This window comes from Strix aluco, chromosome W, assembly GCF_031877795.1.
Source record: "Strix aluco isolate bStrAlu1 chromosome W, bStrAlu1.hap1, whole genome shotgun sequence".
In the NCBI taxonomy this organism is placed as follows: domain Eukaryota; kingdom Metazoa; phylum Chordata; class Aves; order Strigiformes; family Strigidae; genus Strix; species Strix aluco.
Genome location: NC_133970.1, coordinates 15,497,755 through 15,512,766, shown reverse-complemented (window position 1 = coordinate 15,512,766; position 15,012 = coordinate 15,497,755). Strand labels below are relative to the sequence as shown.

Below are 15,012 nucleotides of genomic sequence, written 5' to 3'. Positions count from 1 at the left end.
TTACCACAGCTTACGAGTTTATTTAGCAACACTGGTTTCTATGCATTAATAATTAATAGAAAGATAAATATTTAATCACTTTGTAACGTGTACCTTTTTTAAGTTAAATAACACTGTTAGCTACCTTAGAAAGAATTAAAAAATAGACAAGACTAATTCTTGAGCTTCTACAGAAGAAATTAGGAGGAAAGTTGTCTATATAGAAAACAATAAAATACTCTGTTTATCCACCTCAGCTTTTCTTGTACTTTTCTTCAAAGCCTTTGCTAATAGCTATTCCCACTGACATAATCCGACTACTTCACGTAACAAGTTTCAGTAAGCAGGTCCCCTAATAACAGTCCTCAACTATAAACAGTATATTTATAAATACACAAAACATAATTTAAAGATAGACCCATGCAAAAGAAAAAAAAAAAAAAAACCAACAAAAAACCCCACAACTTTTTTTCTATTCCAGAATGATCAAGCAAATGCTTTACATAAAAATAAAAAAATAATTATGACTGCCTGAAAGTATATAAAACAGTAGAGGGAACTTGTCAAGAACCAGTAAAATTTTATTGGTGCTGACCATAATCTAGAGGAACACAGAAAAATACAGAATTCTTGTTTCATTAGGATACTTCTATGCAAGACAAACACAATGTTGAAATAAGATGCCTTCTCTGTCCTCTTACTGTGCCCACCAGCGAGATAAATACCAAGGGGTTTTTTGTTTGTTTTTTAAAGGAAAAAGGAAGACATGGGGGAAAACAGGAAAACTACTGCAGGAATCCTAAGAATTTATGGCTGAAACAACAGATGTGGGTCCCATGCTGAAGAGATCTATGCCCCCTAACAGCAAAATTAGTGTTCCTCCCCAGTCACAAAAAAACCCCAAACCAAACCAAACCCAACCAAAAAAGCAACCAAAAAAAACCCCCAAAAAACCAAAAGGTGAAGAAATATGGCATGATAGTATGCTTCTCAATAGAACAGGCCAGTAGGTGAAGTGCATAAGTCCTGTGTTGAAGTTCTGGAAGACAAATATACAACAAAATAAAAACTTAATAAAGTACAGGTTAAGAGTCTCTATTCACTGTTTAGATTAAATAACCTTTGACTGATGTTAATTAGAAGTACTGACTCAAAAAAACCCAAACCCCAAAAAAAAAACCCAAAAAAAATACCCCCAAAACAAAACCCTACAAAATTCCTCTTCAAACTTTTTCCAGCATCAAATGTTGTTCCCCTTTTGTTTTTATGAATCTGAAGCTTCCATTTATATATGTACTTATGTTCAGTTTACTTACTGCTTCACTTCCAACATAAGGTTAAAGTGCAATTTTGTTCTGCTGCTCCTAACCGTTCTTTCAAAATAGCATTTCTGACATCATCTAGTCAGACAGAAATAAAACCAGATTTACATACAATTCTATCCTGCAAGTACACAAATTATAAGATCTGGACAAATCAGCAGAATACCCAGCAACTTGAAAAAGAAAAAAAAAAAAAAAAAAAGTGTTTCTCTATCTTCCCGCTACAATTTGAGAACAGGCATTGGTAAGAGACACTTGTTAACTGAAGAAAAGGTTACCTGCTAACCACGTTAACTGTGAAACAGAAGAGAAACCTCATACACTAAAATCAAGTTACATCACAGCTACAGACAGCTAGAATTAGCCTCACGTCCACAGGGGAGGGAAGGGAAGGGGAGGGGGGAGAGAGTTTAACCACCCCAATATCTGCCAGACATAAGCAGTCCAGGAAGTTCCTGGAGAGCATCAATGACAGCTTCCCAACACAGGTGATAGAGGAGCCAACAAGGAGAGGTACTCTGCCAGACCCTCATACCCACAAACAAGGAAAGGCTCATTGGGGATGTGAAGGTCAAAGACAGCCTTGGCTGCAGTGACCATGAGATGGCAGAGCTGGGGGGGGGGGTGGGGGGGTGGGGAAGAGGGGGGCACGCAGGCCACACAAAAAGCAAGATCACAACACTGGACTTCAGGAGAGCAGTCTCAGCCTCTTCAGGGATCTGCTTGGAAGAGTTCCATGGATAAGGCCCTGGAAGGAAGAGGGGCCCAAGAAAGCTGGTTATCAAGGATCACCTCCACCAAAGGCAACAAGAAGGGCTTCTATAAGTACACAAGTGGCAAAAGGAAGACTAGGAAAAATGTGGGCCCACTGCTGAATGGGGCGGGGGGCCTGGTGACACAGGACGTGGCGGCATTCAGTACCTCAGCCTTTTTCCTTCACCTCAGTCTTTACTGGCAAGACCGGCCTTCAGGAATCCCAGGGTCCCAGAGACCAGGGGGAAAGGCTGGAACAAGGAAGACATACTCTTGGTGGAAGAAGATCAGGTCAAGGAATACTTAAGCAAAACTGGATGTACATAAGCTCGCGGGCCCTGATGGGATGCACCCACGAGTGCCAAGGGATCTGGCTGATGCCATTGCGAGGCCGCTCTCGGTAATATTTGAATGATCGTGGCGATCGGGAGAGGTGCCAAAAGACTGGAAGAAAGCAAATGTCACCCCTATCTTCAAGAAAGGAGACCCAGGGAACTACAGGCCAGTCAGCCTTGTCTCGATCCCTGGGGAAGGTGATGGAGCAGCTAATCCTGGAAACCACTTCCAGGCACGTGAAGGACAAGAAAAATCACCAGGAGTAGTCAGCATGGATTCACCAAGGGGAAGTCTTGCTTGACCAACCTGATAACTGTGGGAAGTGCCAGCTCTGCACAGCTGTGGGAGATTCAATATGTTAAGAGTTTAAATCATGTGTTACTGGTAAATGATTAAGAGGCAAGTCAGCATTGGCTGGGCAGCTCAGCCAGAGAGCTCTGTTTGGGGAGCTCGGTGAAGGTGGAGAGCTCTGCCAGAAGAACTCTGCTTGGTGAGCCAGGCAGGAGCTCTGTCCTGTGCTGGCTTGGAGAAGCACCAGCTCTACTCTGCACCGGCCTGGAGAAGCAGCAAGGTTTGGAGGAGAAAACAGGCCTTCGAAGAGAGATACCAGGCTGTGCTGGTGTGGTGAAGAAAATGGCAGCACTGAGACTGCCTGTGTGGTATGGAACTGTTTGTGGGATAAGAGTGTTGATGACCGTCTAGCTGCTGATTTGCTTATCATGAAGTAAGAGCTAAGGTAGCGACAGCATAAGTATGTACCATTTTAATAATAAAGGACTTTCCTTCTGCACTTCAATGGAGACTCCATGCCTCAGTTACCACAAATGGTGCCCCGTGTGAGGCAGTGATAAGTGTGACCAGCTTGGATCACTCCGGTGGCAAACCCCTCAGAATTTAAGAGCTGCTGTGAGGAAGCAGGAGCCGGCATCAATCACCGTTGCAGGGTGAGCAAGGTGAGCTGTGGGGAAGCGATGGGTAGGTCAATACCCTCGGAAGAAAAATATAAGGTGTGTATTAACTCGCATGCCTTGAAGAGAATTCTAAAGTGGGTAGCAGTTGCGGTTGCTATATTCACTGTTCCGATATGGGATAAAGCAGGAGTAAGATTATGGGAGTGTGTAACGCGAGGGAATGAGGTTGCGGCAGAACTCTTTTTGAGATAATAAAAAGACAAGATAAGGAATGCGGCCAGGCTGTTAACACAGAGGATGAGGACACAGAGGGCGAGGACACATGTTCTGAACCCCGGCAGTAAGCTTTATATGCTGGATCTTTTGACTGTGATAATCCTTTAGACCCTGACCCTGTAAATCCTAAAAGAGAACCTGGCCTGCGCCCTCCCTTAGCTGGGGATGATCTGTGGGTAAAAGCGAGGCAAGAAGCCTTGGCGCAAGGGGATATGGACATGGCGAGAAAGGTTGTTGCTCCTGTAATCTATGAGCCGGGACGTCAACCACGTTGGGAAGGACTGCATTTTTCTGTTATTAAAGAACTACAGAAAAGCGTTAATGAGGACAGACTTAAACTCACAACAGGTATACTGGAGGCAATTGCTCATGGCTGTATTCAGCATTCACATCCCCCCACCTGCAAGCGCGGAGTTGGCAGTGGCAGTGGCCCAGGGCCTCCCTGAGCTGCGCAGCCCCCCCCCCTCGGCATCAAAAAACTCTGAAGATGGGTCTCAACAAATTTGATGGTACAGATTCTTGTTTCTTCCATTCCGGTCATAGAGGAAATCATCAGCTCTGAGACAGCAGGCTCTTTGATATGCAAAGTGGTGATTCGTGCTCAAAATGGTGAACTCCTCTATCATATTTCACCTTGGGCAAGATATGTAGTTCGTGATGAAGACAAAGTGAAGTACGATTGGGTACACTGGAATCCACCACAGTCATATATACATAAGCATCCTTCCCCCAAGAGATTAAAAAGCTTAAGAATCTATGAGTCTTGATTTAAAAACAAAGAAGGGGGAATTCTTTGGATACACCACATGGTCAACAAGCAATGGCTTTGTGTAAATGTAGATTGTAGTATTTAAGTTAAAAATAATATAGATTGTAATATTTGGTAAGTTAAAGGAAAATAATAAAATAATGTAGATTGTAATATTTGTTAATCTTAAGGAAAATAATAAGACAATGCAGATCATAGTAATTGTTAAGTTAAAAATAGTGTAGGTTGGAGTATTTATTAAGCTTAAGGCTTGTGTAACTGAAGTGATGATGTCAAAGTGTGTAATGAGCAGAGAAAACTGTTTGTATGACCAGAGTAATGAGCCCCTCAAGGAGTTATTATCCTTATTTTGTAATTATTCTATGTATATTGTGTTTTCTGAAGTTTTGTCTAAACCTTAATTGATAAAGCCTTTGCAGGTGCAGTTGTAAAACAAAGAAGTGGGAGATGTGGGAGTGTCAGCTCTGCACAGCTGTGGGAGATTCAATATGTTAAGAGTTAAATCATGTGTTACTGGTAAATGATTAAGAGGCAAGTCAGCATTGGCTGGGCAGCTCAGCCAGAGAGCTCTGCCCAGAAGAACTCTGCTTGGTGAGCCAGGCAGGAGCTCTGTCCTGTGCTGGCTTGGAGAAGCACCAGCTCTACTCTGCACTGGCCTGGAGAAGCAGCAAGGTTTGGAGGAGAAGCAGGCCTTCGAAGAGAGATACCAGGCTGTGCTGGTGTGGTGAAGAAAATAGCAGCACTGAGACTGCCTGTGTGGTATGGAACTGTTTGTGGGATAAGAGTGTTGATGACTGTCTAGCTGCTGATTTGCTTATCATGAAGTAAGAGCTAAGGTAGCGACAGCACAAGTATGTACCATTTTAATAATAAAGGACTTTCCTTCTGCACTTCAATGGAGACTCCATGCCTCAGTTGCCACAGATATACCTTCTGTGATGAAACGTCTGGCTTGGTAGACAAGGGGAGAGCAGTGGATATTGCCTACCTAGCCTTCAGGAAGACTTCTGACATCATCTCCCTCAAGGTCCTCATAGAGAAGCTGCTGATGTATGGGCAGGATGAGCAAACAGTGAGGTGGACTGAAAACTATCGGAATGGCCAGGCCCAGAGGGTGGTGGTCAGCGGCGCAAAGTTGGAGGCTAGTAACTAGCAGTGTACTCCAGGGGTCAATACTGGGTCCAGCCCTGTTCAACATCTTCATTCATGATCTGGATGATGGGGCAGAGCATACCCTCAGCAAGTTTGCAGATGACACAAAATGGGGAGGAGTGGCTGATACTCCAGAGGGTCATGCTGCCATCCAGAGGGACCTTGACAGGCTGGAGAAATGGGCTGACAGGAACCTCATGCAGTTCAACAAGGGGAAGTGCAAAATCCTGTACCTGGGGAAGAATAACCCCATGCACCAGTACACATGCTGGGGGCTGACCACCTGGAAAGCAGCTTTGCAGAAAAGGACCTGAAGGTCCTGGTGGACACCAGGTTGAATGTGAGCCAGCAATGTGCCCTTGCCACAAAGAAGGCTAATGGTATCCTGGGCTGCATTAGGAGTAGTGCCAGCAGGTCGGGGGAGGTGATCCTTCCCCTCTACTCAGCACTGGTGAGGCCACACCTGGAGTCCTGTGTCCAGTTCTGGGCTCCCCGGTACAAGGAGAGACACGGACATACTGGTGAGAGTCTGGGAAAGGGCCATGAAGATGATGAAGGGACCGGGGCATCTCTCCTATGAGGAAAGGCTGAGAGAGTTGGGACTGTTTAGCCAAGAAAAGGTTGGGGGGGGAGGGGGAATCTCATCAACATGTATAAATACCTGAAGGAAGGGTGCAAAGATGACAGAGCCAGGCTCTTTTCAGTGGTGCCCAGTGACAGGACAAGATGCAGTGGGCACTATCTGAAACACGGGAGGTTCTGTCTGAACATCAGGAAACACTTTTTTTACTGTGAGGGTGACTGAGCACAGGTTGCCCAGAGGTTGTAGAGTCCAAACATGCCAACAGTATTTCCCCTCAGTTTTCAATGCAATACAAATTTATTCTTTGGTACGGAGTATGGCCTTCAATAATTATTGTAAAACTATGCACTTTCAGGAAAAACATGGTTTTCTTATTAGCTACTGAAATAAACAAATGCTGTATAACTCTGGACTTGCTACCTCTGACAGACTCATCTGAAGAAACTATAACTTCACACTACATTGAGACAAAACATTTTTTACTTTCACTCAAACCATGTTTATTTAATATTTCTCTATGCAGCTCTCTACCTTCAACTGTTTTTTCTCACTAATATGTTACCTCAACAGATACCAGGAGCGACTGTAAGAATACACCTACTGAGGGTAGGATTTTTGTTTTAACAAGATAGTATTTTGACAACCTATTTCATCTTGTAAGGTTAATATCTTTTGATTTCAACCTATTTCCATTTCAAAATGATAATCACTGCTTAAAGAAACAAACACCATATGAAAATATGAATTGTGTTGGAATATACTGGAACTGCTTCTGCCATCTTAATGCAACACTAAGATATATCTTGTCAACTTTAAGATTTTTATTCAAATACATGAACAACTAAACTATTTCACATATCACTGGTTTACTATGAAATTAAGTATCATTCATTCATTAACTTCGTAGGCATTTCTGTAACACCATTTCAGACTGCCATCAACCTCTGGCAGTGAGCTTTGCAGATGGGGTAGAGAGTGCAGAGAAAAAGACCAAAACACACACAGAATTGTCCACTCTATTCCCTAGCATCCTGTGCCTCCCACCTACCATTAGGTTACAGCAAAAACATGCTACTTCTATACTCAAATGAAAAAGCACACACCAAACAATCATTAAGTCAGTCTCACTCAGGATTGTGGGGCTAGCATTGCCTTACACAGTATTTGCATGCCCCCTCCACACCAAGGACAGAACTGGAACAGAGGTAGGATGTGTGATGATTGGTTAACATGTCCAGACAGCGCTTCCACAACTCAACAATTAAAGAGGACAGCCCCATCAGGGAATTCCGAATTCCCCGAGCCCGTCGGCTGTTCTGTGTCACTCATCCGAAGAAACCCCGGTACAAGGAGAGACACGGACTTACTGGTGAGAGTCCGGGAAAGGGCCATGAAGATGATGAAGTCCCCTATCACCCCCGCCTTGGGCGGGGGGGGGGGGGGGGGAAGACAAAATAACGCTACAACAACCAAACAGGAAAAGGCGGATCTCCCCAGATCGTGACAGAGTTTATTCCTCTCCCGAGTTACGGCGTCGAAGTTGAGAATAACTGTGTGAGACTCTTGCACTTCCAAAGCCTGAAGCAGTAAATACACACGTAGGTCTGTAGGGAAAGCAGAGTGGCTCGCAGGTCATTTCAGGGCGAGGAAAAAAAACCTAAAAGCAGGAGAGAAGATAGCACCATAGATAGCACCACTATCTCCCCTGCTGCCTACAGGGAGAACAGGTCTAGTGAGGTACCGTAGCGCGAATGCCACGGGGGAGGGGGGGAGCAGATCCGGGTGGGGGGTGGTTGCCACAGACAAGGGAAGTTTCCAGCAGGGGGTGATAGGGGACTCCTTATTCTTGCGAATGCTGCAAGTACGGGGGAGGGGGGGAGCATCTTCTCTCCCGGCTAGTTCGCGCTCCGCGAGCTGCTACCTACTCCCTGTATGAGACGAGACAATAAACGCGCAGGTGCAGCTCACCAATCTACTCTTTTCTTTGTCTGTCGCTTGCTTGCTTGCTTGCTTGCTTGCTTGCTTGCTTCCTTCCTTCCTTCCTCCCTCCCTCTTTTCTTCTTTGCCCCGCCCATGCAGTCGCGCGCCTTACGCTGGCTCTCGGGGGGGGGTGGGCGGGGTGAGAGTGTAGAACTCTCTTCAGGAGTTGCTCCCCCCGCGGCCGCAGGGGGATAAGGCAGCAGCGCTGAGGCCTTGTGGAGTTGCTTTAGGTGCCTAGACGGCTATTGTTCGGAGCCCGTCTCTCTTGGAGAAATCTTCCCCTCGTCCCGGTTCTGCTCCCTGCAGGCGGAGGCGCGGGGAGGGGGAAGTCGCCGCCACCTCCCCGGCGTGCGGCGGTCGGCAGGGGGGAGGTAGGAGGGGGTGAGGCTCAATACGATGGCGGCCGAGGCCGGGGCTGAGGAGGGCGGCTCGGTTACTTCCGCCGGGATGGTGGGAGCCGTCGGCGGAGCTGAGTCGGAACACTACCTCACCTTATGCCGGGGCAAGGAGCTGGGGCCGCAGAGCCCCTTCCTGGTGGGCTCTGGTGGGGACAACCCAGGCGCCGGCGGTCCGGCTTTGTGCTCGGGGCTGGGGCTCCTGGCGCTAGGCTCGGGGCCTGCCCCTCTGGTGTCTGGAGGCGGTGGCGCCGTGACAGCAACTGGCCAGGGGCCGGAGGCGTCCGGAGGAGTGCTGCCCCCACCCGAACCCAGCACTGTCGCTTTTCCCCCGCTGCCGCCGCCACAGCCACCTTCCTTGGCGGGGGGGGGGCTGGGGACCGTGGACGAAGGCGACTCGTTGGATGGGCCGGAGTATGAAGAGGAGGAGGTGGCCATCCCGCTCAACGCTCCCCCCACGAACCAGTGAGTAGCAGCGCTTCCGTGCCCCGCCGGGTGCCCGCCACCCCCGGACACTTGCCCCGCGGGGACGGGGGGGGTCGCCGCAGCGGGAAGCGCGGCGTCGGGCCCCCCACCTTTTCTCAGTGAAAAGTGTGTGTCAAACTCCTGTGGAAGTGTCGTAGAAATTTTTAATTAGGTTACGTTTGGGGAGAAGAGGCAATTGAAAAAAGAAAGTGCAAATCTTCATTAAGGTTTTTATTATACTTATCCTTCATTAGGTTAATCGGGATTCCTACGGTGCTAGTTATTTAAAGAATCTTGCACTAGAGGCAGAGCAGTTCTGTGTTTACATTTTGGGAAATAAAAAAAAAATCGGATAATGTTATATAGAGTTCATGTAACTAGCGAGTGCTCTAAACACGACCTTTGGATTTAACAATGAACTAACTCTAGGAAGTCTGCGGATTTACATAAAAAGTTTGCAAGGTTTATATTGGAACAGCCCTCAAGCAGGTACCTTATTCTCCCCAAAATGAAACCGTTTCAGAGGCTTACATTGCTTACGTTGGTATCTAGAAATATGTTATTCCTGAAGTTATAGTAAGTATAGAGAATAACAGAGTTTCAAGATACAGGATGACAGATATGTTCAAGGCATAGGTCAAAGTTCATCTGAATTTGGGTTCATTTTTACCTTCTCTCATAACTCCAGTGTCAGAGAGTTAACTTCTGCATTATTTCAGGTATTTCCAAGATTTCAGAAGCCATTGCAGTTGTAAGGAGGAGGTAAACTGTAATATTAAATGATTTAAAAAAAAAAATAATCTCTCTAACCTTGACAGGCTTTCTACTAATCCTTTCCTCTCTTAAATTCTTGACTTTTTGTGGAAGTTAATAAAGAATAAGACTATGTTTTGTGAAGACAGTGTTTGAATAGTCTTAAAGTTGTACACTTCCATAAAGAGCTAGCAATATAATCAGGCAGTTTAGATAAAGGCTGAGGAGGGAAATAAAAGCACATAAAGGTGAAGTTACTTCTTCAGTATTGTTTATTAAGTTGGAGAGATACAGAATTCTGGTCTTCTGGTTTTCTCTCTGAAAGATTAGACTGCTTTTTCTGTTAAACTGGTTATTGTGTTTCTCAGCATGTAGGTGTTTTTTGGAAATATTTTTAGAAAGGGGTAATTCTTGATGAATGATCATGTATTTGATACTAAGTAATTGTTACTACTTTCACAAATGTAAGTGGATTTCGCTGTCAGAGTATTGTCTTGTAACTCATATGATAGCATGAAGGCTAACTTTCATAAAAGAGGATCCAAAATTTCTGACAAAAAGCATGTTCTAGGGGGAAGACTGCAAAGGCCCTAATTTTCTGTATTGGTCTATGAGGCTACTTACCTTATTAAGACAAAAGGGATATTGAAGTCTTTGCAGGGCCAGCATAACTGTGTAGTTGAGCATTTGCTCTTGCAGATACTTTAATATAGAAACATCTAAGAAGTAAAATAGATTTTAAAAAATTGATTCAGAAACTTATACCTCCATCTACTTAACTGTTTTTTTTCTTCATAGCTTATCCTTTTTGTGACTTTTCAAAACAAAAAGTTGTTGGCTAATTAAAAATAATCAGAAACTTTTTTCTCTTTCATGCATCTGTTTTAATGCAAAGTCAGTTTTCTACCACTGTCAGTTAAGTCATTTAAATTAGCCATATGTTGATAGTAAGTTGTATCCTTTCAGTCCTGATGTTTTATTTTGGAAGTATCCTTTCTTTGTAGTCATACTATCAGCTTTTATAGATTTGAACTCTTGATCTATTACCAGAACAAAGATCTGTCACCTTAATATTATAAGCAAACACCTAATACACTTAACTTCCTCTTCTCTTTTCCAGGTACCTCAGGAAAATGCGAATACATTTTAATGTGATTTCTTTAATTTTCTAGCACTGGGAGGAGCTTGTCAATACATAACAGATTCTTTTAATTAAAATACTTAAAATCCCAAAGTATGATTGATATTTATCTTTGATTCTTGTAAGGGCCTAAGGTGGCACCGCCAAGTTATAGGTTCAGGATACAGTAACAGATGCCAGACCAACAGCTTTAGGAATAAACAAGCTATTGCTAAATATAGGTACAGTAATAAATATAGATCAGTAGTACAGTTATCTGTGTTGTACTACTGAATTACTGGATGTGATGTCATAACAATTATCCAGGTCAAAACAACAGCAAATTCAATAATTTACCAATACTAGGCTAAACTTAACATCCATGAGCGCAAAGGCTTACATAACCATGGTTATCGAGCAGGGTGGCAGGGCATGGTTTCTTCGGATGAGTGACACAGAACAGCCGACGGGCTCGGGGAATTCGGAATTCCCTGATGGGGCTGTCCTCTTTAATTGTTGAGTTGTGGAAGCGCTGTCTGGACATGTTAACCAATCATCACACATCCTACCTCTGTTCCAGTTCTGTCCTTGGTGTGGAGGGGGCATGCAAATACTGTGTAAGGCAATGCTAGCCCCACAATCCTGAGTGAGACTGACTTAATGATTGTTTGGTGTGTGCTTTTTCATTTGAGTATAGAAGTAGCATGTTTTTGCTGTAACCTAATGGTAGGTGGGAGGCACAGGATGCTAGGGAATAGAGTGGACAATTCTGTGTGTGTTTTGGTCTTTTTCTCTGCACTCTCTACCCCATCTGCAAAGCTCACTGCCAGAGGTTGATGGCAGTCTGAAATGGTGTTACAGAAATGCCTACGAAGTTAATGAATGAATGATACTTAATTTCATAGTAAACCAGTGATATGTGAAATAGTTTAGTTGTTCATGTATTTGAATAAAAATCTTAAAGTTGACAAGATATATCTTAGTGTTGCATTAAGATGGCAGAAGCAGTTCCAGTATATTCCAACACAATTCATATTTTCATATGGTGTTTGTTTCTTTAAGCAGTGATTATCATTTTGAAATGGAAATAGGTTGAAATCAAAAGATATTAACCTTACAAGATGAAATAGGTTGTCAAAATACTATCTTGTTAAAACAAAAATCCTACCCTCAGTAGGTGTATTCTTACAGTCGCTCCTGGTATCTGTTGAGGTAACATATTAGTGAGAAAAAACAGTTGAAGGTAGAGAGCTGCATAGAGAAATATTAAATAAACATGGTTTGAGTGAAAGTAAAAAATGTTTTGTCTCAATGTAGTGTGAAGTTATAGTTTCTTCAGATGAGTCTGTCAGAGGTAGCAAGTCCAGAGTTATACAGCATTTGTTTATTTCAGTAGCTAATAAGAAAACCATGTTTTTCCTGAAAGTGCATAGTTTTACAATAATTATTGAAGGCCATACTCCGTACCAAAGAATAAATTTGTATTGCATTGAAAACTGAGGGGAAATACTGTTGGCATGTTTGGACTCTACAACCTCTGGGCAACCTGTGCTCAGTCACCCTCACAGTAAAAAAAGTGTTTCCTGATGTTCAGACAGAACCTCCCGTGTTTCAGATAGTGCCCACTGCATCTTGTCCTGTCACTGGGCACCACTGAAAAGAGCCTGGCTCTGTCATCTTTGCACCCTTCCTTCAGGTATTTATACATGTTGATGAGATTCCCCCTCCCCCCCCAACCTTTTCTTGGCTAAACAGTCCCAACTCTCTCAGCCTTTCCTCATAGGAGAGATGCCCCGGTCCCTTCATCATCTTCATGGCCCTTTCCCAGACTCTCACCAGTATGTCCGTGTCTCTCCTTGTACCGGGGAGCCCAGAACTGGACACAGGACTCCAGGTGTGGCCTCACCAGTGCTGAGTAGAGGGGAAGGATCACCTCCCCCGACCTGCTGGCACTACTCCTAATGCAGCCCAGGATACCATTAGCCTTCTTTGTGGCAAGGGCACATTGCTGGCTCACATTCAACCTGGTGTCCACCAGGACCTTCAGGTCCTTTTCTGCAAAGCTGCTTTCCAGGTGGTCAGCCCCCAGCATGTGTACTGGTGCATGGGGTTATTCTTCCCCAGGTACAGGATTTTGCACTTCCCCTTGTTGAACTGCATGAGGTTCCTGTCAGCCCATTTCTCCAGCCTGTCAAGGTCCCTCTGGATGGCAGCATGACCCTCTGGAGTATCAGCCACTCCTCCCCATTTTGTGTCATCTGCAAACTTGCTGAGGGTATGCTCTGCCCCATCATCCAGATCATGAATGAAGATGTTGAACAGGGCTGGACCCAGTATTGACCCCTGGAGTACACTGCTAGTTACTAGCCTCCAACTTTGCGCCGCTGACCACCACCCTCTGGGCCTGGCCATTCCGATAGTTTTCAGTCCACCTCACTGTTTGCTCATCCTGCCCATACATCAGCAGCTTCTCTATGAGGACCTTGAGGGAGATGATGTCAGAAGTCTTCCTGAAGGCTAGGTAGGCAATATCCACTGCTCTCCCCTTGTCTACCAAGCCAGACGTTTCATCACAGAAGGTATATCTGTGGCAACTGAGGCATGGAGTCTCCATTGAAGTGCAGAAGGAAAGTCCTTTATTATTAAAATGGTACATACTTGTGCTGTCGCTACCTTAGCTCTTACTTCATGATAAGCAAATCAGCAGCTAGACAGTCATCAACACTCTTATCCCACAAACAGTTCCATACCACACAGGCAGTCTCAGTGCTGCTATTTTCTTCACCACACCAGCACAGCCTGGTATCTCTCTTCGAAGGCCTGCTTCTCCTCCAAACCTTGCTGCTTCTCCAGGCCAGTGCAGAGTAGAGCTGGTGCTTCTCCAAGCCAGCACAGGACAGAGCTCCTGCCTGGCTCACCAAGCAGAGTTCTTCTGGGCAGAGCTCTCTGGCTGAGCTGCCCAGCCAATGCTGACTTGCCTCTTAATCATTTACCAGTAACACATGATTTAACTCTTAACATATTGAATCTCCCACAGCTGTGCAGAGCTGACACTCCCACATCTCCCACTTCTTTGTTTTACAACTGCACCTGCAAAGGCTTTATCAATTAAGGTTTAGACAAAACTTCAGAAAACACAATATACATAGAATAATTACAAAATAAGGATAATAACTCCTTGAGGGGCTCATTACTCTGGTCATACAAACAGTTTTCTCTGCTCATTACACACTTTGACATCATCACTTCAGTTACACAAGCCTTAAGCTTAATAAATACTCCAACCTACACTATTTTTAACTTAACAATTACTATGATCTGCATTGTCTTATTATTTTCCTTAAGATTAACAAATATTACAATCTACATTATTTTATTATTTTCCTTTAACTTACCAAATATTACAATCTATATTATTTTTAACTTAAATACTACAATCTACATTTACACAAAGCCATTGCTTGTTGACCATGTGGTGTATCCAAAGAATTCCCCCTTCTTTGTTTTTAAATCAAGACTCATAGATTCTTAAGCTTTTTAATCTCTTGGGGGAAGGATGCTTATGTATATATGACTGTGGTGGATTCCAGTGTACCCAATCGTACTTCACTTTGTCTTCATCACGAACTACATATCTTGCCCAAGGTGAAATATGATAGAGGAGTTCACCATTTTGAGCACGAATCACCACTTTGCATATCAAAGAGCCTGCTGTCTCAGAGCTGATGATTTCCTCTATGACCGGAATGGAAGAAACAAGAATCTGTACCATCAAATTTGTTGAGACCCATCTTCAGAGTTTTTTGATGCCGAGGGGGGGGGGCTGCGCAGCTCAGGGAGGCCCTGGGCCACTGCCACTGCCAACTCCGCGCTTGCAGGTGGGGGGATGTGAATGCTGAATACAGCCATGAGCAATTGCCTCCAGTATACCTGTTGTGAGTTTAAGTCTGTCCTCATTAACGCTTTTCTGTAGTTCTTTAATAACAGAAAAATGCAGTCCTTCCCAACGTGGTTGACGTCCCGGCTCATAGATTACAGGAGCAACAACCTTTCTCGCCATGTCCATATCCCCTTGCGCCAAGGCTTCTTGCCTCGCTTTTACCCACAGATCATCCCCAGCTAAGGGAGGGCGCAGGCCAGGTTCTCTTTTAGGATTTACAGGGTCAGGGTCTAAAGGATTATCACAGTCAAAAGATCCAGCATATAAAGCTTACTGCC

The 15,012-nt window shown here is 44.5% G+C and overlaps 2 protein-coding genes across 2 annotated transcripts in view; both read left to right on the top strand.

Moving 5' to 3' along the window:
• LOC141917659 (uncharacterized) overlaps positions 1-15,012 on the top strand; it is a 198,947-nt gene that overhangs the window by 52,125 nt on the left and 131,810 nt on the right. The window lies entirely within an intron of this gene.
• Positions 8,242-15,012, top strand: part of LOC141917657 (ras GTPase-activating protein 1-like) — a 93,985-nt gene continuing 87,214 nt past the window's right edge. Inside the window, exon 1 of the mRNA XM_074811023.1 lies at positions 8,242-8,921. Coding sequence (XP_074667124.1) covers positions 8,458-8,921 — 464 coding nt within the window. The 5' untranslated portion in view covers positions 8,242-8,457. The remainder of the gene's footprint in view (positions 8,922-15,012) is intronic.